General features: G+C 47.0%; 1 protein-coding gene across 3 annotated transcripts in view; it reads right to left on the reverse strand.

Annotated features, from left to right (window-relative positions):
* The window catches only part of PECAM1 (platelet and endothelial cell adhesion molecule 1), a 73,045-nt gene extending 54,433 nt beyond the window's left edge, over positions 1-18,612 (reverse strand). The window contains exons 1-3 of one of the 3 annotated variants that reach the window (XM_032429505.1): positions 18,380-18,612; positions 1,600-1,756; positions 1,486-1,512 (exon numbers count right to left, since the gene is read on the reverse strand). In XM_032429505.1, the coding sequence (XP_032285396.1) occupies positions 1,486-1,512; positions 1,600-1,663 (91 nt within the window). In that variant the 5' untranslated portion in view covers positions 1,664-1,756; positions 18,380-18,612. Of the gene's footprint in view, positions 1-1,485; positions 1,513-1,599; positions 2,287-18,379 lie in introns of those variants that run through there. The other 2 variants (XM_032429507.1, XM_032429506.1) reach the window with 2 other exon arrangements.
* Between the last annotated feature and the right edge of the window lie 5,460 nt (positions 18,613-24,072).

Here is a 24,072-nt window from a genome sequence, read left to right on the forward strand (position 1 = left end):
GGGGGGGGGGGGGGGGGGGGGGGGGGGGGGGGGGTTGGCACGCAGGGGCCATGATTGTGGAGGGCTAGGACCAGATGGTAAACTATCCTTAGTCATTGCATGCCGTGGTGGGTGAGCCACCTCCTCTTATCTCATCTTATCCTCAGACTGACTCTATGGGATCAATTCTCTTATCATTCCTATTTTACAGATTAGGAAAAAGGCTCAAAGAGGCCAGGTGAAAGCAGTTTTAAAGATCTGAGTTTTGCGGGGCGCCTGGGTGGCTCAGTCGTTGAGCGTCTGCCTTCAGCTCGGGTTGTGATCCCAGGGTCCTGGGATCGAGCCCTGCGTCGGGCTCCCTGCTCAGCGGGAAGCCTGCTTCTCCCTCTCCCACTCCCCCTGCTTGTGTTCCCTCTCTCGCTGTGTCTCTCTCTGTCAAATAAATAAAAATCTTTAAAAGATCTGAGTTTGGGCTTCTGGCCTCAGACAGAGAGCCATCGTTCAGACAGCAGAGGTTCTAGTGCTGATGCCCTGCTAACTGGCTCTCACTTGGTCCAGTCGGTTATTTTTCTGAGGCAGAGACATCTTGTTAGGATGGCAGGAAGATAACAGATATCCTGCCTCCACTGCTTACTGGGGGGGTCAAATGCCCGCCAAAGCACATGGACGCTGGGGCAGGAGACCCGCAGACTGGCTTTGCTAGTAGCCGCGCTAGCCTTCCCAATCCTGGAGCCACTGGTCAAAGCCTGGGCTCAGCAAACCAGCATCATCCATGTACATCATCTCCAAAGAGCTGTACAACTGTCCGCAAGCTGGTCACCCCCCTTCTTTTGTGGAGTGAAGTGACCTCTGATGAGGGGATCCTGTTCTGTGGGCTCTCCCCCATTTAGCCTCCAGACGCAGCCGAGCATCTTATCTTAAAGATTCAAAACTAGCTCCAAAGGGGATGATAAACCAAACTTTAAAGATAGGCAAAGCCCCCTTCCTGTGCACAGCGCAAAATATTACAGATAGAATCATAGCTCCGCAGGTCAATGGGAAAGGAAATCCCATATCTGTTTTAGATCACTTAGAGAAGACAAAATCATAACAACAATTTAAATTATGGTCTGTCCTCATGAATCTAACAAATTAATTACATCTCATTTGTGATTAAAAAACAATGGGGGATGGGGAGACTATGAAAATAAGAAATTTATGGTAAAACAACAAAAAATAAAATATGGAGCCACTCCTTTTTTTATCAGCTTCCAATCCAAACAAATAGCAATTCACTAGTTTTTAGAAAAAAATGTATGCGACTTCTAGAACATGCTGTTTAGAACTTGGCTTAGAGCGAGTGTTTTATTCTAAAAGCCTTCTAAAAATGCCAGAAGGGAATAAACGTTAGCTCTCAATTGGAATATTTTTCTCAGTTGTCATAAACATTAAACCCAAGCAATTTGATGTGAGTTTTAAGAATCATGAAAAGACACGGCGAAGCTAGGTAAAAACTTGGTAACTTACAGTTTTCCTGTCCCTCAAGGCTTGGACCTGGAAAAGACAGAAGAAATACGTTGATTCCATTAGCTTCGATTCTCATGAAGTTTAAGTAATGTGGGAAGAGAATTAAAAACTCACAAAGCAGAAGCATCAGCAGAAGTCCTAGCCACATCTTGCCTTCTTGGGCCCACTCCAGCTGCATCTTGAGCGCCAAGACTTCGGGGCACTTAGTTCTGCCTTTGGGCCATGCCCCTGGGGCAGAAGACGCTTCCCGTGTGGCCCAGATAAATCTGCCCTGTGAAAGCAGAGAAACCACTCTGGTAACTTCTGGCGCCACAGAGAGACGGGCTGTATTGCTGGTCAGGTAATGGCGGCCATTGCTGGAAGCTGGAAACAATGAAGCATGGGCCAGCCTGATATCTCCTCAGGAAATGACTGGCCTTCCTGAGGGGCCACTGAACGCAGACTCTTTGTTTTAAAGGCACAAGTGACATTTGCCTCTAGTGCCCCTGACCCTCCTGTCTCACCTGGGTTTGGAGCCCCTTATCATGGCAGGGTGAGAGGGTTCTTCCCTCTTTCCAACCTCTACCCAAAGGGCTTCTCTCTTTGGACACCCAACAAGATGTCTCAATTTTTCCTGAGCGCATCACCCCCACTCCCCGCTGCCCAGGGGTCTCTCTCCACACAGCATAAGTCTGGACCTCCTGTCTTTCCTGGCAATGCTACGGGACAGGGCTGACTTCTCCAGAAAATTGCAGGTTCGTCAGACAGACCAGCTGCCTTGGGGTAAACTCAGCTTGGAACCTGCTGTTCCTAGGAGGCTGTCCCTGGCTTCTGCAGTTGGTTTCAGGGTGGATAAAGGCAGCTCTGTGAGACATGCATGTTTTCTGGTGGCCCCCTCCAGCCTGTACCTTTATTTTATTTTATTTTATTTTTTAAGTATGCTCCATGCTCAGTGTGGGGCTTGAACTCACGACCCTGGGATCAAGAGTCACATGCTCTACGGACTGAGCCAACCAGGCAGCCCCAGCCTCTACCTTTAAATATACACAGAGTATATCAGGCCACAGGGAGCTTTCTGAGATATAAATCAGTTCCTTTCACTCCCTGGCTTGAAACCTTGTGATGGCTCCCCACTGTCCTCCACAGAAAGTCAGTTTACAATCCTCCACAATCCAGCCCTTGCTTACCTTTCCAGCCAGGTCTCTCACCAATTCTTTCCTGGCCCCTACATTCTGATTGCTAGGATTTATAGTTCCCAGGACACATCACGTGTCTACGCCTTTGTCTATGTTGTTCCCCTGCCTGGAGGACTCTTCCCCTCTCCTTTTCTGGCCTATTCCTACCCATGCATCGTAACTCAGTTTAGGCATCCACTCTTCCAGGATTCTCTCCTGTCTCCCCCACACTGAGCTGCCCTTCCTCTGCATCCCCCTCTGCATTCCTCACCTCCCTAGCCTTCCTTCTGTGAGACACTTTCTATGGTGTGCCATAATGGCCTGTCCTCCCCCAAGTGGACTGCTGGCTGCATGGTAACAGGGACAGTGCCTGGTACCTAGTAGGTGGTCAAAAAACATTGGTAGAGGGGCGCCTGGGTGGCTCAGTGGGTTAAGCAACCAACTCTAGATTTCAGCTCAGGTCACGGTCTCAGGATCATGAGATCGAACCCCTGCATCAGCTCGAGCGGGAGCCGGCTGTAGGGTCTGCTTGGGATTCTCTCTCTCCCTCTGCCCCTCCCTCCACCTGGAGAGTCCCCACCCTCTCTCTCTCTTTCAAAAAAACAAAAACAAAAATACGTTAGTACAGTGGATGATTGGGTGAATGAAGATAAGTTAACAGTATTGTCTGAATTAGATTATTACTGCCTTGAGGTCAGAGAGCCGTGTTGTTTCTGAAACGCTACCCTCTGATACGCCCATGGGTAAAGCGAAGTCAGATTGGAACCGGGACAAATAGAAACCAGACTTCTCTGCCCTAGGGCAAATACCAAGAAGTGATGGCTTCCAGCTAGCGAACAACTCCTCTCTCTGATCTATGGTTCAGTGGAAGTTATGAGAAGAGCTATTGAAGAGCCATGCAGCATAAAAGAACATTTTCTATTGTGTCAGTTACTTTTGGTGTTTGGTATTCTCTGTTGCCCACTGTAAACTCTCTCCTTTAGCAACCTACTGGAAATCACCCCCACCCACCCACCAAATTTCTATTTGTCGAGAAAAAAGGAATACCATGAGTCCTAAAATAGATGTTGGCTTCAAAGATAACTTTCACCTACAGCAGACTAACCAACTTTTGCTTCTCAAAGTGACGTTCAAGCAATGGTGGTAAATGCCCCACCCGATGCCCCTAAGTCCCAAAGTAAACTTCTAGGACTTAGTCATTGTTTCTTATACAATGCTAATCGTTTTAGAACACCATGAGAAAATAAAACTTCATTTCAAAATAAGTGTTAATATTTCAAAAGAAAAGCAGAAAAAAAACTGTATCCCACCACTCACACCATGCACCAGGATTAATTCCAAATGGACCAACCATCTGAAAGGACAAATGAAGCCATAGGAGTTCTGTAAGAAAACGTGAAGGAATTCCTCATGACCCTGGAATGGTGAAGGCTGGTTTAACTCTGACTTAAAATCCAGAAATTATAAAAGACTGACAAATTATACTCCATGAAAAAAGAGTTCTCCCCTCCCCCCCAAAAAAAGTTCAGTCAAGAGAAAAAAATACAAACTGGAAAAAATATTTGCAATTTATATCATAGACAAAGAGCTAACCTCTCTAACATGTAAATTAATATGTAACCTCTCTAATATCCATCCCACAGCCACCATCCCTCATTGCAAACACTTACCTGCTTTCTGTCCTTATGGTTAAGTTTGCATTCCTAGAATTTTATAAAAACGGAATTATACCGTATATACTTTGGGGGGGGGCATCTATCTTCTTTCAATCAGCGTCATCAATTATTAATTTTTTATTGCCGAGTGGTATTTCATTGCATGGATATATCACAGTTTGCTTATCATCATTTATTAATGAACATTTGAGTTGTTTCCAATTTTGAGCTCATAGAGAGAGCTGCTATGACCATGCCTTTGTATGGACGGACCCTTTCATTCCTCCTGGGTAAATAATGGTGTGGTAGGTGTATGTCTGGCATTTCAGGAAACTGCCAAACTGTTTTCCAAAGCGGCTACAGCATCTTACACTCCCGCCAACGATGTCTGAGAGTTCCGGTGGCTCCACACGTTACCAGCTCGGGTGCTGGGGCTCTCCAAGCAACAGAGAGCCCAAACTGGAAGTTCCAGACAGGGCTTTGACTGGGCTTATGTTAGAGCTCCAGGGAGACAACACAAAGGGAAGGGTCCCTCCTGCTGGCTCTCTGAGCAAAGGCCAGGGAAAGATTGTCAAGAGGCTGAGGCAGGAAAGGAGTGGCTGGAACAGGTAAAGGGGGGGGGGGGGCGTGGAGATGCAGGAACTGGGGAGCACAGGCACTGGACAGGACGTGCTTTGTCATGCATCGCTCATCTGGTTGGCATGTGAAATCTCCACCCAGGGTGTGATTTTTAGTCCTGTGATGAGGGGGAAAGTCAGTGAAAGGTCAGTGCTGGGGCCCTCCTGAGCGCAGACTGGTTTGGTTCAGTCTCCACCAGTCTTGGTAGTGGAGTCCTCCTCCTGTGAACAGCCTACATCCATGTTCCTGCAGGATCCGCACAGGGATTCAGCCATCAAGGGGCCCTGGAGGGACGCATGGGTGGCTCCGTGGGTTAAGCGTCTGCCTTCAGCTCAGGTCATGATCCCGGGGTCCTGGGATGGAGACCCTAGGGGGACTCCCTGCTCAGCGGGGAGCCTGCTTCCTCCTCTGCCCCTCCCCCTGCTCCTGCTCTCTCTCTCTCTGACAAATAAATAAAATCTTAAAAAAATAAACAAAAAAAGGAATGCTGGACTTTTGGGGTCTGGGTTGAGGGCTTGGAGTCCTGTCCCTTGGTCTGTCTCAATTTGAGCTATTCTAGGCCCCTTGACCTTCCCTTATGAATTTTAAAATCAACTTCTCAATTTCTACCAAAAAAAAAAAAAAAAGCCTTCTGAGATTTTGACTGGAGTTGCACTGAATCTGCAAACCAATCTGGGGAGAAGTGACATTTTAACCCGACCGAGAGTATTCCGGCCCAGTGACACAGCATCTCTCTCCATAAACAACAATGTTGTATAGTTTTAGTGTACTTTTCCTTAGGAACCTTGTGTCTCTTTTAGTTTTTTTAAGTCATGTTAATGTACTACCTATTAAAAATCAAATTAGGAAATTAAATTCTAAAATAAAAGCTGTGCCTCGGGTGTTAGAAATCATTTGGAATGTCTCTTGTGTCCACCCCACGGCCCGGGAGCCAAGTCCACACGAGGCTGATCCTTCACGGGAGAGCCCCACCCCCACCCCGTGGGTCTATCTCCCTCTCTCTTTCTGCGGGAACCCCTCTTTCTAGCTCTCAAGGCAATCTCTTCCTCCTCTCTTGCCCCTGGCTGTGATGTAAGAACAGAAGTGTATATCCTCCCTCATTTATTTTATTCATTGAAAAGATGATCAGGCTCCTTACCCTTTGTGAAGTATGAATGTCTTAATAAAAATTAAAAATGTATAAATGGAAGGTTTTCTAATTCACTTTTTTAAAAAAATCATAAATTGAGTGGCTTTTTATATGTGTGTGGCCCTCACATAGCTCTCCCCTTCCTGCCCTTTGTCCTTAGTGGACTCCTTAATAGAAAAAAAAGAAAGAAAGAAAGAAGTTCCTCAAATGATTTTGCTCCCTTCTTCCTCTTCTTGGTGAGAGGGAATTGAAGAACAGAGCGGTTTCTGCATGCTGTCTTCTGCCTTCCAACGCCAGGGAAGTCACACAAATCTGGAACACAGCAATTCATTAACCGCGGGAAGAAACTGCTGTAATAAACCCCAGGAAGTGCTTTTTCTGAGAAGCCAGGGGTGGGGTCGGGAAAGTTGCGGGGGAGGCAGCAGGTCCGAGAGCTACAGCACCAGGCAGGGCTGACCACCCATCTCTTTCATGACCACGGTGACAGGCAAGAAGGTACTGACCATTCCCCCAGCCGGTGGCTACAGCTCTGCCTCAGGAACCTTGGTGAGTCCAGGAGCAGGACTAAGCCCCCATTTGCTGAATTTGGAGGTCACCGCAATGGAAGACTAAGCCTGGTGTTCCAGTCCCTTCTCTGCAGTTTAATAGCTTCCGTGTTTTGAGGTTCACTTTCCTTGCCTGTAAAATGCGGATAATATGCCCATTCTACCCATCTCACAGGCTTGTTACGAAGATCAAAGCACAGGTAACCAGCAGGGCACACTGAGAACACAGTAACAACAGTTAGAGGTCTGGTTTGGCCCCCAGCTCACCTGATCTGAATTACTGCTCTGGCAACTCAACTCAACTTAATTCAACTTAACTTAATGAGCTCAAGGGGAGGAGCCCAAAGGCCCTAATTCAATGCCCACCCAGGTGCTGTTCTCACAGCCCCAGTTGCCTCACAGAGATGGGCCGCTAGGCCAAAGGGAGGCAGGGGGAAACCTTGTGTGTGGGGGGGTGAGGTAGGGTAGGGGGAGAGGGTCAATGCTGTTTCATCCCCTGCTGGAGGCCCCCCTCCAGTGACAGGGGATAAGATTGTATTTTAACTCATGGCTGTAGGCATTTTTGTCTTCACAGGCACCTTCCTCCATTAAAAAAAATTATATTTTACAACTCCATTGTATAAGCAAGAATGTATTAGAGTTATATTTATATTAAAACATTTCTTTGACCTAAAGTTCCTTTTTATTCTTCTGATTACAAAATAACTTTCTTCATGGGCCCCTAAAAGTATCGTGGAGCCTGGCACTGTGCTTCCTGTGTCTAATGGACAAGTTGGCCCTGATGACAATCAGCCACACAACAGCCTAAGGGGCCAAGGAGTCTGCTGTGTTCTGCTCTGAGTTGCCCAGGCACTGGCCTGGGAATAGGACCAAGAGCACTACCATGTCTCAGGTGCCAAAATGAAAACACTCTACAGGTATTTGTGCATTCTGTTCCCCAAAGTGCAACCAACAAAAAAGAGATGAATTGGACTTCGTTGAAATTACAAACTTGTGTGGCAAAGGACACCATCAAGAAGTTGAAAGGCAATTCACAGAATGGGAGGAAATATTTGGAAATCATCTATCTGATGAGGATCCAGAATATATAAGGAGCTCTTACGACTCAACAACAAAAAGACAACCATTTTTTAAAAAAATAGGCAGAGGACTTGAATAAATATTTGGCCAATAACCACATGAAAAGATGCTCAACATCATTAGTCATTAGGGGATTGTAAATCAAAACCACAATGAAATATCACTTCATACCCGGTAGAATAACTATCATTAAAAAGACAGACAATAATAAGTGTTGGTGAGCATGTGGGGAAGCTGGAACCCTCACACGTGAGTGGTAGGATTGCAAAATGATGCAGCCACTTTGGAAATCAGTCCAGCAATTCCTGGAAAGGTTGCAAATAGAGTTGCCAAGTGACCCAGCAGCAATTCCATTCTTAGGTATAGACCCAAAGGAAATGAAAACATGTTCACACAAATACTTACATGCAAAATATAGCAGCATTATTAATAATATCCAAAAAGTAGAAGGAATGCAAATGTCTATCAGCTGATGAATGGATAAACAAAATGTGGTATATCCATACGATAGAATATTATTTGGCAGAAAAAAGAACGAAGTATGGATGAAACTTGCTACAGTATGGATGAACCTTGAAAATGTCATGCTAAGTGAAAGAAGCCAAATATGAAAGGCCGCGTATTATATGACTCTATATCTATATATATGAAATGTCCAAAATAGACAAACCTCTAGAGACAGAAGTAGATGAGTAGTTTCCGAGGGCCAGGGGAGTTGGAGGAAATAAGAGTGACTGCTAATGGGTAGGGAGTTTCTTTGTAGGGGTGCTTACAGAGTTCTAAAAGTTGGGGCTCCTGGGTGGCACAGTTGGTTGAGCGCCCGACTCTTGGTTTTGGCTCAGGTCACGATCTCAGGGTCTTGGGATCCAGCCCCAAGTCTGGCTCCACACTCAATGCAGAGTCTGCTTGAGATCCTCTCTCTCCCTCTTCCTCTGCCCCTCCCGCTTGTGCGCTTGTGCTCTCTCTCTCTCAAATAAATAAATAAATCTTTTAAAAAAAAAAAAAAAGCATTGAGGGCGCCTGGGTGGCTCAGTTGGTTGGGTGACTGCCTTCGGCTCAGGTCATGATCCTGGAGTCCCGGGATCGAGTCCCGCATCGGGCTCCCTGCTTGGCAGGGAGTCTGCTTCTCCCTCTGACCCTCCCCCCTCTCATGCTCTCTGTCTCTCATTCTCTCTCTCTCAAATAAATAAAAAAATCTTTAAAAAAATAAATAAATAAAAAATAAATAAAAAAAAAGCATTGAGAAAAAAGTTCTAAAACTTGAGTGTGATGATAGTTGCACAATTCTGTCAGTAGACTAAAGACCATCGAATTGTACACTTTAAACAGTTGAATGGTATGGTGTATGAACTACATCTCCATAAAGCTGTTATTTTAAAAACCCTAGGAAGCAGGTGTTTTAGTTTCTTGGAGCTGCTGTAACACATCCCCACAAACTTGGAGGTTTAAGACAACACAAACTTATTCTCTCACAGTTCTGGAGGGCAGAAATACAAAATCAGTACCACTGGACCGAAACCAAGGTGTCCGCAGGGCCACACTCCCTTCAGAGGCCCCAGCTCCAGCCTCTCCAAGCTTCTGGGGGCTGCCGACATCCGTGGCCGTGGCCGCATCACACCCATCTGTGAGGCCAGCATCTTCAGAGGTCCCTCTGTTTCATCTTCTCATTGCCTTCTCCCCTGTGTGTCAAATCTCCCTCTGCCTCTCTTTTAAGGACACTTGTGATGACATTTAGGACCCACCCAGATAATTCAGGATAATCTCTCCATCTCAAGATCTCTGACTGATCACATCTGCAAAGACCTTTTTTTCCCATATTAGGTAACGTTCACAGGTTCCAGGGATTAGGACCTGATATCTGTGGGGGCTGCTATCAGTCCTCTACACGTGGGGTCAGGATCGCTGTCAGAGATGGGGAAATGGAGGCAGAAGGTGAAGCATCAACCAGTTCTCAGGGTCACATCTGCCAGGCTGTGTCTGTCTGTCTGGCTTGCTCTGAGGCCTCCAATCACTGGCCTTGAAGAATACCTTCCTGATAGAAAACTCAGATCCAGCCCTAGACCTGACACACATGAATCACAAGACCAGGACCAGCTTCCCAGGTATGTAATCTGGGCAGTCACACAGGGCCTGTGCTCAGAAGAGGCCGTGCTTGGTTTAATGCTCTGCTGTCACCATCTTGAAATTATATTATATTATATTATATTATATTATATTATATTATATTATATTTATAGGACATGCGAACAGGGGAGGGGCAGAGGGAGAAGGAGAGAGAGAATCTGAAGCAGATTCCATGCTGAGCGCAGAGCCAGACATGGGGCTCGATCTCATGACCCTGAGATCATGACCTGAGCTGAAATCAAGAGTCGGATGCTTAACTGACTGAGCCACCCAGGCGCCCCACCATCTTGAAATTCTTAATCATTTTTGGTAAAGGGGCACTGCATTTTCATTTTGCACTGGATCTGCAAATTATGAAACTGGCCCTGCATGTGACTTTGGGCAGGAAAAGGAACCGATGAGATGAGGTGGGTGTAAAGGCTCCCCTGTGCCCTGGCCTCCCCTCAGGGCCAGGCTCCCTAACCCCACCAGCTATTCTCTCTGCTTGGAGCTCTTCCTGACCCCCATCCCCAGCTAGCTAACTCCTCACCCCCAGGCTCAGCTCAAAGGAGAATCCTAGCCCTGAGCAGAGTTCTGGTTGCGTATTCTCAAAGCACCTGTCACTGTTGGTAATCCTCTATTTGTCTGTGTGAGCCTTAAGAAGGGTCACCCCTAGTAGGCTGTCAGCTCAGCAAGGGCAGGTGTGGGTCTGTTGGGCTCACTGCAGTGTCCTGTGACATAGTGAGCCCTGCATGAATCTTGGCTAAATGAGTTCAAGAGCTGGGAGGACAGCTGGGATGTAACAGTCGTCAGGTGCAATGATGATGCCTGGACCACGGCGTCGGATTCGCTCTCCGTGGCTGGCCTCAGCGCTGAGCTGGACTCCTGGGGGGCAGATGGAAGGCCAGTGTCGGCCCCTTGCCCTGTGAGGCAAGATACAGCCCCGAAGGGAGGGCAGGCCCGAGGCCAGTGGAGGTGCCCAGGGCCTGAGGAGTCCACAGGAGTGAGGGAGGAAGCGTATCCTCTTGCATGAGAGGCGGTTTGGGTTGGAAGTGGGCTGGGCCAGGCATCCTGAGAGGCCCCTGGCAATCACCTCTGCCTGCCTTGGTTTAGCAAATAGAAATACCTGACAGCCAGTTACATTTGAATTTCACATAAGCAACAAGTCATTTTGTTGTAGAGGTAGGTCCCAAGTATTGCACAGGACATACCAGAACAGGATTTGGTCTCCCTGAAATTCAGATGTAAGTGGGCATCCTGTAGTTTATCTGATAGCCATCACTCAGGACCCCTCTGTTTCAGGAATGCTTCTGCTAAACTGGAGTCATGTGTAGAAAGGCCAGAATGTTTGGGGCGGAAGCAGTGCATTTCCCCATTTTTTTAAATTTTCAGGTGATTTGAGGGGACACAAGGGAAAACGGGCACTAAGTGGGGCTGCAGATGGGAGGGAGTGTCAGAAACACAGGTCCAGTCCAGGACCAGGAGGTCAGCAAAGATGCCTCCCTGCAGAGGGATGGCCGCTCTCTTCCCTAGCAGGCACCCCACTAAACACCAGGAAAGACAAAGCCCTGGCCGTGCCCTCAAGGGGTTTGGAGGCTGATTTATCAACAGATTATTCAGCAAAGGGTCAGACATGCTGAGAGAAGCTCCCCCTAGAAGACAGAAGATTAAGAGGTGGCCTCCCCTGGATGTTCCTCTCTCGTTTTCCTCATCAGTCTAAGGTGGAAAACCAGATCTACCTCCATGACCAGTGCCTTTATCCGTCTTCTTGACAATTGATTTTATCCTCTGACTTCTTCTTCCCAGTTTTGAATCATCCACAGATTTTATCAGATGGTCACCAGGGTCCTCATCCAAGTCATTAATAAAAATATTTGGTAGATTAAGATAGAGCCCTATGGCACTCTACCAGAAACTTGCCTCAATCTCAAGTGGACTCCCCACAGAGTGTGGAGCCCAACACCAGGCTCGATCTCAAGACCCTGAGATCAATACCCGAGCCAAAATCAAGAGTCAGACACTTAACCGACTGAGCCACCCAGGCACCCCTGCCCTGGGCTAATCTTAATCAAAATCCTTTTGATGGGGCGCCTGGGTGGCTCAGTCGTTAAGCGTCTGCCTTCGGCTCAGGTCATGATCCCAGGGTCCTGGGACCGGGCCCCGCATTGGGTTCCCTGCTCAGCGGAGAACCTGCTTCTCCCTCTCCCACTCCCCCTGCTTGTGTTCCCTCTCTCGCTGTGTCTCTCTCTGTCAAATAAATAAAATCTTTAAAAAAGTCCTTTTGATATAAATGTTTAACAAGCTACAAATTCCCTTCCTCTGCTGTCATGTATCCCACACATCTCCATGAGGATATGAGGCTTCTTTGTGAGGATGTCCTAGGTGCTTGATCAAATCCAGAGGTACTAGCGAACTATACATCCATTAGATGGCGGCCACTCTCGTTACTATCCTAGCAGCAGTGGTGGCAGATAACAATAATAAATGATGGAATTTTTTTTGTCTTCACTCTCCTTTTTCTGTCCTTTCTATCCAAGATGAAGTAAACTTGGCTAAAATAAGAGGAAACCTTAATTGGTGTATCATAAGTTCAAGGAGGAATTACCCTGCCAGGAACAACTCTTGTGGGGGAGGGGTGGGAAACGGTCATGGTTTATCTAGAAATCAGCAAAATGAATTTTAGATACAAAAAGTAACTTTGGTTTAAAGTACAAGCAGTTTCCAGCTTATCATCAGATGGTTTTGATCCAGGAGTTTGTTTTTATGTTGGCTGTTGAGCAAATGCTAACTGTAGTCAGAAAACAATCTGACAAACACTGATTAGGTTCTCTGCTCGGCGCCCACAAGCCATTTATCCACAATGAGGCTGAAATCATAACTGGGCCCCAAGTCTCTTCAAGCTCCCAGCCTTGAGCCCCTCTTAATCCCCGGGGGAGATCTGGTCATTTCCCTTCCCTGCAGGTGGGACCCAGGAGGGAGCTGCCTGCATGCAGGGATTACTTTTAAGTCCACTGTCTGTAACTTAAAGACATTGTTAATGGGGCATAATCCCCTCGTTTGGGGGACTTCCCAGCAGGAACAGTGTCCCCATCCCTCACGTCACTCCATCCGTGCCTGTAGACTCCCACCTGTAGAGTTCCAGAGCCTCACCTGGCCTGGGAAAAGGTGGTGGCCATTTCTCTCACCTGTTTTCTTAAGCCCCCAAAATGTCCTGACTTTAGAAGGTGGGGGAGAGGGGCGCCTGGGTGGCTCAGTCAGTTAAGCATCTGCCTTCGGCTCAGGTCATGATCCCAAGTCCTGGGATCGAGCCACGCATCGGGCTCCCTGCTCAGTGGGGAGCCTGCTTCTCCCTCTCCCTCTGCCTGCTGCTTCCCCTGCTTGTGCTCTCTCTCTCTCTCTGTCAAATAAATAAATAAAATCTTAAAAAAAAAAAAAAAGAAGAAGAAGGTGGGGGAGATAGGGAATTCCAAACCCACAGATCCCAGGGGCCTTGATATCTACCCTCTACAAAACTCCAGCAGATTATTTAATAGGTATGTGAAAACTTCATGGTATGTCTAAGCATCCTCTAAAATCTTTTCCTAGTGAGTGATGTTGGCTCACACAGTGTGCAGAACCTCAATAAAGGCTGTTGAAACAAACAAACAAAATTATGGAAGGGGCCCAGACCTCTGCTGTTGGGAGTTAGGGAAGGTTGGAGAACGGGGAGTCGGGGCCAGGCCTGGCAGAGCTGCCCGTGAGGGTCACACCCAGGAAAGGTCAGGCCAGGTATTAAGGACTAGACACGGCCTGGGTCATGAAGTAGGGAGTAGAGGAGGAGTGCTCAGTGCAGGGACTGAGAGGGGGAGCCTAGCACCCAACAGACAGGTGCAGATCAGAGCAGAACTCTCCCAGGTGTTGGCAGAGGGCACTTGCAGCTTCCAGGCGGGAGGCAGAAATGACCAGAAACCAGCAGGATCTTCTAAAAATAAGTCAGGACAAAGTGAACCTGGTTTCTTTTGTTGTCAGGGTTACTAGATTGTTGAAACAGTAATATACTGCAGGTAGAGGGTTTCTGAATTTCAGCAAGACATCTGACCACGTATGTCCTGGGGTCCTCGTGGAGAAGTGTGTGGTATCTGCAACGTATGGGACAATTAAATCAAAAGAGCTTTGACCAAGGGCAATTCAAAGGGCATCACTAATGGAGTGAAGATGCCACTCTGTCTTCCTCCCACTTCTGGTCAACTTTATGGCTGGCTCACACCCGACTCTCGAGAGCATGCTGCTTGGATGACACAGCACTGGGAGGGATAGCTAAGGGGCCAACCGACAGACTCAGCAGTCAAAAGAATGTCACTCGGAGGGAGCGATGGGCCAAGCGATGGTCCGTCATAGAAAGTTAAGCTCCTGATCTTAATTCCCAGAGACCACTTCACATGAATATTCTGTTTTGCTGCCTGAAGGATGTGACTAAGTTAACTGAATTTTACTTTCTTTCTGAATTACAATTTTTTGTTTCATGCTGAATAACTAAAATTTAAAAAATGAATTTTTATGTAAAAAGAAAAAACAAAAAAGTGGACCTTTTACAAACACAGGATGAGGGAAATGTCAATTAACAGAACAATGCATGGGAAAGACTGATGAGTTGGAAGGAGCCTGGCCGTCAACATTGCAGGCCACATGAACAGAGGTTAGGAGTTCAGAAGAGGGGAGGAGACAGCCCCACTGCATGTTGTCATGCAAGCTCGGTTACATGGGTGACACCCAGACACATGTAGACACGTGACAAAAATGCTAAGGCAGGAGCTTCACACCACATCCTGAGAGGAGCATTTGAAGGAAGTGGGAATGTTAAGATTAAGAAAGAAGATCTGGGGAGCATCTGGTAATTATCTCTAAATAATTGCATTGTTTTTACGTGAAAGAGAAATTGGACTTTTTTTCTGCCTCCGGGTAGAAATTACAGGGAGGTATATTCCAGTTAGAACTGTGCAACCAGCCAGTGAGGACAAGTTTTAGGAGGGTTTTTAAAGACAGCTGAGAGAGAGAGAAGGAGATGTTTCTAGACGGCTTCGGAGACTCCCCTGGGCCGATGTTGGGCAAATACAGCCCCCAGCAAAGGGCAAGTGTGCATGCCCATTCCTGAGGACTCGGGCAGCCGTGTAGGCCACACTTCCTCTCTCCAGGGGAATTGTGCCCACTGAACATCTCTTCATCTGACTCATAAATACGCTACTAAGATGGCAAATATTGGTCAAAACCAATGCCATGGGTCAGAGCAGTGTTCCTGTTGATTGCCAGGGCTAAAGACAAAGGAAAAGGAAAGAAGAAAGTTGTCATCCCAAAGGTGGGTAAGGGGCCTCTGTTACTCGTGGGCTGGGATCACAGTTCTGGCTCGATGCTAGAAGGACCATGACGTTGTTCGAGGAGCTCGTGGATGACCAGCCAGCAGCAAGAAAATGCATCTCTGTCCCTGTTGTGGAAACTTGAGCAGATCAGTCTGACCACTCGAACAGCAAGCACGACAGGAACCAAAACAAAAAGGAAAACAAAACATAGCCTAAGAGCTCCCAGTCTTCATTCCCTGGAGGTGGGGTGTGGGGCGTGGGGGGGGGAGCGGTGGCAGAAAGACAAAGGCCCCCCAGATTGAGGAAGAAAGGGGCACATCTGGGAGTGAGCAAGACTGATTGGCTGACGTTGGGAGGGCTGGCCCTAACTTGATTTTGAGGGCGAAGCCTCCATACTGGAATTTTCTCTGCAAAATGAGATATAATTCTCCCCTCACAGTCTCCTTGAAGCAACCTTCAGTGAAGTCCTGCATCATTTTATTTTATTTTTTATTTTTTTAAAGATTTTATTTATTTATTTGACAGAGAGATAGAGAGTACAGATAGGAAGAGCGGCCGGCAGAGGGAGAAGTAGGCTCCCCGCTGAGCAGGGAGCCCGACGTGGGGCTCGATCCCAGGACCCTGGGATCATGACCTGAGCGGAAGGCAGATGCTTAACAACTGAGCCACCCAGGCGCCCCAAGCCCTGCATTATTTTAAATCGATTCGGAGAGGTTTCTGCTAAAATGTATGGAGTATTTAGCATGTCTCATTGACTGTCTCGTTGAATCCTGTGACTCAGAGGCTAGTAGTAACCTCATGTTACAGGAGAAAAATGAGACTCTCAGAGAGGTTAGTACACTTGCCCAAGCTCCCACAGCTAGTTTAAGTGGTAAAGCCTGCTGGAATCTCAGATGCCTGACTCCCAAGGCCTGAACTCCTTGTGCAAACACCTCTAGAGGAAAAACATTTCAGGGTTTCTTGAAATGCCCCCCCCCCCCAATAGGAAAATCTTTGGCTTTGAACAAAGACCAACGGGGTCAAAGTCTGAAAAAGGTGAAAAACACAGAGTATGAGATATTTATTCACCAAGGTTATTCTAGGATGTAATCCTTCAATTTGTTCTATACAACTGTCTGAATGTTTCCTGTTTCTTTATAGCTTCATTACCTGGATAGATACATACAAATAAAAAAAGGCAGCCAAGTTGGGGTATGAGAATATGCATAGGAAACAGTGCTTCTAGACAGACATGAGATCCATGTGATTTAGGACCAAGCTGGGAGCCTGTATAAACATTTCTAATACTGAGAATGTGAGGATGCATGTGGCTTTCCAAATGGATCCCTCACAAACCTCAAGGATCTGCTTTAATTAGAGCTGTTTAAAACGTCACCAGTTGCCCAGAGAAATAAAAAGCATGGGTTCACACAAAACCCTGCACATGGATGTTTGCAGCAGCTTTATTTGTAACTCCAGCTTCCCCCAAAAAAGCTGGAATCAGTCCAGATGTCCTTCAGTGGGCGAAGGGTTAGATAAATGGTGGTACATCCATACTATGGAATATTTCTCAGCAATAAAAAGGAACAAAATGGAGGCGCCTGGGTGGCTCAGTTGGGTAAGTGGCCAACTCCAGATTTCGGCTCAGGTCATGATCCCAGGATCCTGGGATCAAGCCTTGTGTCCAACTCTGCTCTCGGTGGGGAGTCTACTTGAGGGTTCTCTCTCTCCCTCTGCCCCTCCCCCATGCGCTCGCTCGCTCTCTCTAAAACAAATAAATAAATCTTTTTAAAAAAAGAAACAAACTATTTGCAACAAATTGAATGAATCTCCAGGAAAATATGCTGAGCGAAAAAAGCCAATCCCCCCAAATATGATTCTACTTCCCTAACATTTTTAAAGTAACAACGCTTTATAAACGGAGGACAGATTAGCGGCTTCCAGAGATTGGAGATGGGGGCCGGGAAGGAAGTGGGTACAGCTATGAAAGGATGGATCCCTGATGTGCCAGAAGTGTATCTGGACTGTGGCGGCAGATACATGAACCCACAGAGATGCTGAAGCCGCGCACACACAGACACAAAGTATACGTAAAAATGGGGAGATGAAATAAGATTCAATAAGATCATGGGTTGTATCAATGCCAGTGTCCTGGTTGTGCTATTATACTATAGTTTTGCAAAATGTTACCACTGGGGGAAACCAGGCAAAGCGTGCAGGGATCTCTCTATATTATTTGTTACAAATGCATGTGAATCTACTGTTACATCTATCAAAATTTCTGTTTTTAAAAAATGGACCAGAGGCATCAGGGTGGCTCAGTCAGTTAAGCGTCTACCTTCGGCTCAGGTTGTGATCCCAGGGTTCTGGGATCGAGCCCCACATTGGGATCCCTGCACAGCAGAGAGCCTGCTTCTCCCTCTCCCTTTGCTGCTCTCCCTGCTTGTGCTCCCTCCCTCCCTCCCTCTCTCTCTCTCTCTCTGTCAAATAAATATTTTTTAAAAAATGGACCAGGTCCTTGCCGCTGAAGGATTCAAGCTCTGGTCGTCTGTTCTGACACAGTTGTTGGGGGATGACTGCATTTGGTGACCCCTCTGGCCTCCAGCCCTCCAATTCTCCTGATGTCTTCTGGGGAGTGACACCCTTCAGGGTGGTTGAGGGGGGAGTCCTTTATGCGAAAGCCCTCTCTTTCTGCTGGCCCTCAGGCACAGAGCGAATCAGGGAGGACCAGAATGCCCTCCTCAAAGAGGCTCATTCTTGTTCCAAGAGGAAGAGGGGATCTGAGCTGCATTTGGCAAGACCACGTCTGTCACCATCTGCTTCTCCCTAACGCTGGGGCTCCCCTGGGATCTGGGGCTTCAGGCCACTCCACTGACAGAAATAAAATATGAATTCTCACACTGCGACTTAGAACCTGAAAACAACTTGGAAATCCTCCCCCAGGGTGACAAGGAGCAAACATGCTCCAAATAAAGGGACATTCTTGGTGGAAACAAGAAACAGAAACATTTTGAGACCTAGGAGAATCTTGGATGTTCAAGGAGGTAAAGGAGGATTTTTTGAACATTATTCTAGAGATGCATTGAAATGCCCCAGCTCCTCAGTGGAATATTTCCCTCCCAGATAATTTCATGATCAGTTGCATCAGAAAATTAACCTCATGTGGACCTCTGGGACAGGAATATGGAAAAATGTGAGGTGTCCTTAGTCCCTTCTTCCCCCATAGGATGAGACCAAAGCGCCACCCCTTAGGCTGGCTTATAGAGACAGTCTAAGGCTGAGGTTGGCTGTGACTTACCCGAGCAGCCAGAGAGGGGCCTGCTGAGCCTGGCACTGTCTCAAGACTTCCTGGCCAGGGAGCTTCCTTCACTGTCTCTGGGATCCCCACACACGTGCCTCCTGTGTCCTCACATCCAGGACCTGGCACAGCATGTGTGATGGCAGGCCCAGGGTGCTCTGACCCAGGCACTAGCTTCTCAAGAGTGGCCCGAGGGCTGGGCCAACCCCAGCAGAGTCAGCTCTCACCAGGCCCCAGCTGACAACCCCTGAAACTCACATGAATGTGGAAGTGACTGATGATGACATAGTGTGCCTGTCCCCTGAATGACAATCCCAGGGCATTAGCATCTCCCCTCTCTCTATCTGCATCTGCCCTCCATTGGCAAGCCCTACCCTCCGAGCAACAGATTTCTCTTGGGGGTCTCCATAAGTGGGTGGGCTGTGCCCTGCCCATAATCACCTCTGCCATGCCCTTGGCTTTGCCCACACAAAGGGACACTGAGTTGAAGTTTTTGGGCCCCCTAACACAATGCTACCTGAGACTGCCTGCAAATCCATTTTTAAAACTTTCCTAGCTAGGAAAGCTGAAGGAAGGGGAAAAGCAGGGCCCCAGTTCAGCCCTGGAGGCTGCATTGTTCTTTGGCCGCTGCTTACCCAGAAGGCCCCCCCAACCCCTGGGGAATCAAATGAGATTGTTTTTCCCAAGATCCAGCTCTTCAGGTGTGAGCTGCAGTTCTTGGACAACAGTTACTGTGGCATTTCTGCAACAGGAAAGAGGAAGGAACTTGTGAACTGTGAGCCATGGCATCAACAATGTGCGCCCCCAACCAGCCGCCAGCAAAGAGGAAAAGAGCTCAGTTTCCATAGCGATAAATCACGAGGAAGCCAGCGAGGGATAGTCGGCAGGATGATTTTTCCCTTCCTCTGGTTCCCTGCAAACACGTTCCCAACTCCAGAGTTGGTTAGATGCCTGGCGCCTCGCCAAGCTGAGCCTCCAGAACCACACAGGTAGAGGAAGAAAGAGGAGGTCTCTGCCAAATGGAAATCCACACCGAAAAGCCTCTGCTCCTGAGAGCACCGGGGAAGGGGTTTGGGCTCTTCTTAAAAGGCATACACGGGGCACAGGTGTGTGGACCACCCAGCAGGCCCCGCACTGCATCACACCTGGGTGGCCATGCGCCATCTTTAAAGCTCTTCGATATATGCCCCATCCATCATTCTGTTTCATTACCTTACATTATGCCCCGCACGGTATCATGCTCTATGATGTGAGCCCCACAGCACAGTTACTATCAGCCTTTTTACAACAGAAGAACAGGCCTGGTGAGGGAGAGAGACGGGCCAGAGACAACTCATCCAGTTAAAATATCGGCTGAAATTCCAGCTTCACTGAATGTCCTGTTTTTGTTTTTTTGCTGAATTTCAACTATATTTATATTTATACTTACGTAAATATTTGCTATATTTTGTAAATAGGTAGAGTTATGCAACTGCCATCACAATCTTGTCTTAGGACATTTCCATAAGCCCCAAAATTTCCTCTTGCCCATTTTCAGTCAGTCCCCGATTCCTCCCAAAGTCCCAGGCAACCACCAGTCTGCGTTCTGGCCCCTATAGAGTTAAGGGAGGCTGTTTTTTAAGTGGAAGGACTCAGCTGCTCTGCCACTTAGTTTAAAATATAAGTATTTGCATGAAGAGTTTGGTTTCAGTTTTCAGCAATTCAGTCCTTATGGGCTGGGAGGGCTACATATACGAGTATGCACTTCCCTGCTCTTAAGCGGGTACCATCTTAAGAATTGCATGCCTAGTCCACACCCACCTGCCAACACACACACACACACACACACACACACTCACACATCATCAGCATCAGCATCAAAAACAAAAAGAAAAATTCCTCCTCTCTCCCTGGCTGCCCAACATGGGGTTTGGCTTGTCTTCTGTCACCTGAGCAGCCTGTGGGTTACAGGTGTACGTGTTACTTGAGTCTGTCACTGTTCACAGATTGCATGGGTCGTGCAGTGCTGGTGAGGCTGAGGGCCTCCCAGCCTAGCCCTGACAGCGGAGACACTTCCCAGGCCTCGCCGGGACCGGGCAGGACGTTGGGAAGGGCTCTCAGGCAATCCAGGGGGGCCATTTAAGGACACTGCCTTCTACACCGGCCAAATGCTGGTCCCTGGCCACCTGGACGCAGACTTGGAGTGACCTGACTGCAATGTCACATGTCAAGGTGCCTAACCTTTATGCCTGGTGCATAAATGGTAGCTGGAAAACAGCCTTCGTGAATTCAGAGTTCATTTGACACACAGGGCTGAAGCACCTTGATCTGAGGATATGCGTGAAAGATGGCCCTGCTTTAGGAAAGTTAATTCTCTAGCAGCTAACCTTTTTTTTTTTTTTTTAAAGATTTTATTTATTTATTTGAGAGAGAGAGAGCATGAGAGGGAGGAGGGTCAGAGGGAGAAGCAGACTCCCTGCCAAGCAGGGAGCCCGATGCGGGACTCGATCCCGGGACTCCAGGATCATGACCTGAGCCGAAGGCAGTTGCTTAACCAACTGAGCCACCCAGCGCCCTCTAGCGGCTAACCTTTACTGAGCACTAATTGTGTGCCAACATTTCCTAAGTGCTTTATTTGTGTTAACATTTAATCATCACAAACACTATAAGGCATATACTATTATTCTCCCTAACTTGGATATGAGGAAGTGGAGGCTCAGAGAGCTTAAGTAAGTCCCCCAAGGTCACACAGCTAGTCTGGGCCGAGAAGAGCCTTTTCTTACCGTTACTGTGTTACCCCCATGATATGGTGAGGAGCCCAGAAAGCAAGGTTTCTGAACCACTGAGAAGGAGGGGTCAGGCATCTCTACTGGGGAGTCAGCTGACCAAAGAATCAGGGAACAGCATTCCAAGCAGAGGGAATAGCATATGGAAAGGTAAGAAGGAGGAGAACATGGCACCATGAAGAGTGACTAATGAGGCTTAGGGCAAATGACATTTCAAAAAAACTGGAATTTTCCTTGGGAAAAACAGTCTGATTTTGGCAAGGGAAAGAGTCTCCAATGAGAGCCCGGAAGACCTTAAATTTGAATTTCAGGTAAGTATTAAATAATATTTTTTAGTGTAAGTATGCCCCAAATATTGCATGGGACATACTTATACTAAAAAAAAAAAATTGCTGTTTATCTGGAATTTAGATTTAACGAGGCATCCCATATTTTATCTGGCAATCCTAACTGAAAGTCATTGAAGTGTACACTTCAATGGGTGGATTTTATGGTATGTAAATTATACTTCCTTGTAAATTTAGCACAAGGCCTAGAATAATATTATTGCTTAAAGAAAAATACAGCTTTTCCTTCTGTACACCCTCTCCCATCTCTCTCCACACCTGCTCCCGGCAAAATACAACTATAAAAACCACCAGCAACCCAGGCACCCATAGAAGTCACCAGTGTGAATTTAAACAGTTGTCATAGGTCTGTCTTCCTGGGGCTCAGGGCCTGCAGAGGGCAAGACCTCAAGGTTGGAAATACCACAACGCAAACCAGGGAGTTTGGAGCAGGCCTCGGCTTGCTGAGTGCTCCAAACACTAAAATCGCCCCCACCTGACCCCTTGCTAATTGCTGCCCAGCAATTCAATCTTCATGGGCTGGGAGGGCTACATATACGAGTATGAACTTCCCTGCTCTTAAAGGGGTACCATCTTAAGAATTGCACGCCTAGTCCACACCCACCTGCCAACACACACACACACACTCACACATCATCAGCATCAACATCAAAAATAAAAAGAAAAATTCCTCCTCTCTCCCTTCTATGGGAGAGAAACTTTTTCACTTCCTCCAATAAAATGAGATTTCCTATATCTGTGGAGTTTGCTGATAGAATTGCATTTTCTCATCAATGATAGAATATTACCTTTTTAGAATTAGGAGAGTGGCACTCCTCGTGGTAAACACAGAACCACCTGCTGGGAGGTCTGGCTTCAAGCCATCCAAGTACCAAATTCTGACCCATTGTCAAAATGATGATAATCTGTTCTTTAAATGCACTCCATCTGAGATCTGCAAACTGACTCTTTTCTTGAATGAAAAGGACTTCTCAACATTCCACTCCGTACTCTTTACTTTCGTGGTATCATTTCAGTCCCGGAGGATTTCACAAAAACTGCCCCCAAACAGCGGGGCAGTGGCCGTTTGTACACCTATAAACCTAAGAATCCCGTTCATTAGCTCACCAACTATATACACAGGGTGATAGGCATTTTGAGTAGGGGATGGAAGCTCTTGTGGGCATTCTCATTGTTAGCCCAAAGGTCAATCTAGACTAAGGGTTCCCAGCTTGGGAGTTCTCAGGGTGAGTGGCTAGTGGGTCAGGGGACGGGATTCCAAGTGGCTTCCTGTGGATGAGGCAGCACACACCGAAGAAGAAACCGGTAATAGTAACTGGCCTTTACGGTAGTGGGCTAAGTGGTTTTTTATGCACTGTGGCTCAGTCCTAGGTCAGTGCAGCGACAGTAACTTGCCCATAGTGCCATGGCTGGTCAGGGGCCGACCCCGGGACCTTTGTTCTTACCACCCAGTTCAAGTTCCTTCTGCTTTTAGCTGGAGTTACATCAACTTAGCAAGGCTGTCCCTTGTCCATTAGGAACTTTAATCAGTCAAATCCATACAAAATAGAAAAATCGCTAACTACTTAGTTAATGCCATTTTGGGTAAAATTATCCCAATAATGAGATTTGAGAAATAAAAATAATTGGAGGGGTTGCTGATGGTGAAAAGGTAGGAATCCCAGCCTGCTCAGAATTAAGGAAAATTCCAAAGTAGCAAACAGCATTTTGCACTTCTGATAATCAGGGTATCAGTGGTGAATGTTTACAGGACTTGGGGAGAGTAACTCGTTCCCTATTGTACGTCTTTACACGCCTTTGGCTGTGTTTTTCTTCTAATGACTAAATTCCTTTACTAAGCATTTACCCCAGTGGCTTGAAATAATAGGGTATTTCTGAAGGGAGATTTAACTTGTTCCCCCCATCCGCCCCCCATGACTTAAAAGAAAAGCGAGCAATAATAAAAACTAGTCGTTGGGGGCAGAAACAGTGCGGTCCCCGTGTCCATCCCCGCCCATTTGAAACTACAGAAATTTGACAATGGCGCCATCTAATGGAAGATTAGGTTAGATACAAAAATCGTTTCTTTTACTTTCAGATTTATCAGCCGCAGCTTCTCCTAAGCACCTGTGTATCAGCTTTGGACACCCCCCGTTGCTTATTTCACTTTTGGTTGTTATTTCTAGTAAAAATATGTCATTGATGTAAAAAATTTATAAAATACGAAGCACAAAAATAGTATATAGAGGCGCCTGGCTGGCTCAGCTGGAGGAGCATGAGGCTCTTGATCTCCGGGTGGTGATTTTGAGCCTCCCCACCCCCCCACGCCCCACCCCCCGCCGTGGGGTACAGAGATTACTTAAATAAAAAAATTTTTAAAATAATCTATAAAACGTATTTAAAATAAAACTCCCAGGTAAGCCTGGTGGCTCAATTGATTAAGTGTCTGCCTTTGGCTCCTGTCATGATCCCAGGGTCCTGGGATCGAGCCCCACATCGGCCTCTTTGCTCTGCGGGAAGCCTGCTTCTCCCTCTCCCACTCCCCCAGCTTGTGTTCCCTCTCTCGCTGTGCCTCTCTCTCTGTCAAATAAATAAATAAAAT

The sequence above is a fragment of the Phoca vitulina genome, unplaced genomic scaffold (genome assembly GCF_004348235.1).
Source record: "Phoca vitulina isolate PV1807 unplaced genomic scaffold, GSC_HSeal_1.0 scaffold41, whole genome shotgun sequence".
In the NCBI taxonomy this organism is placed as follows: Eukaryota; Metazoa; Chordata; class Mammalia; order Carnivora; family Phocidae; genus Phoca; species Phoca vitulina.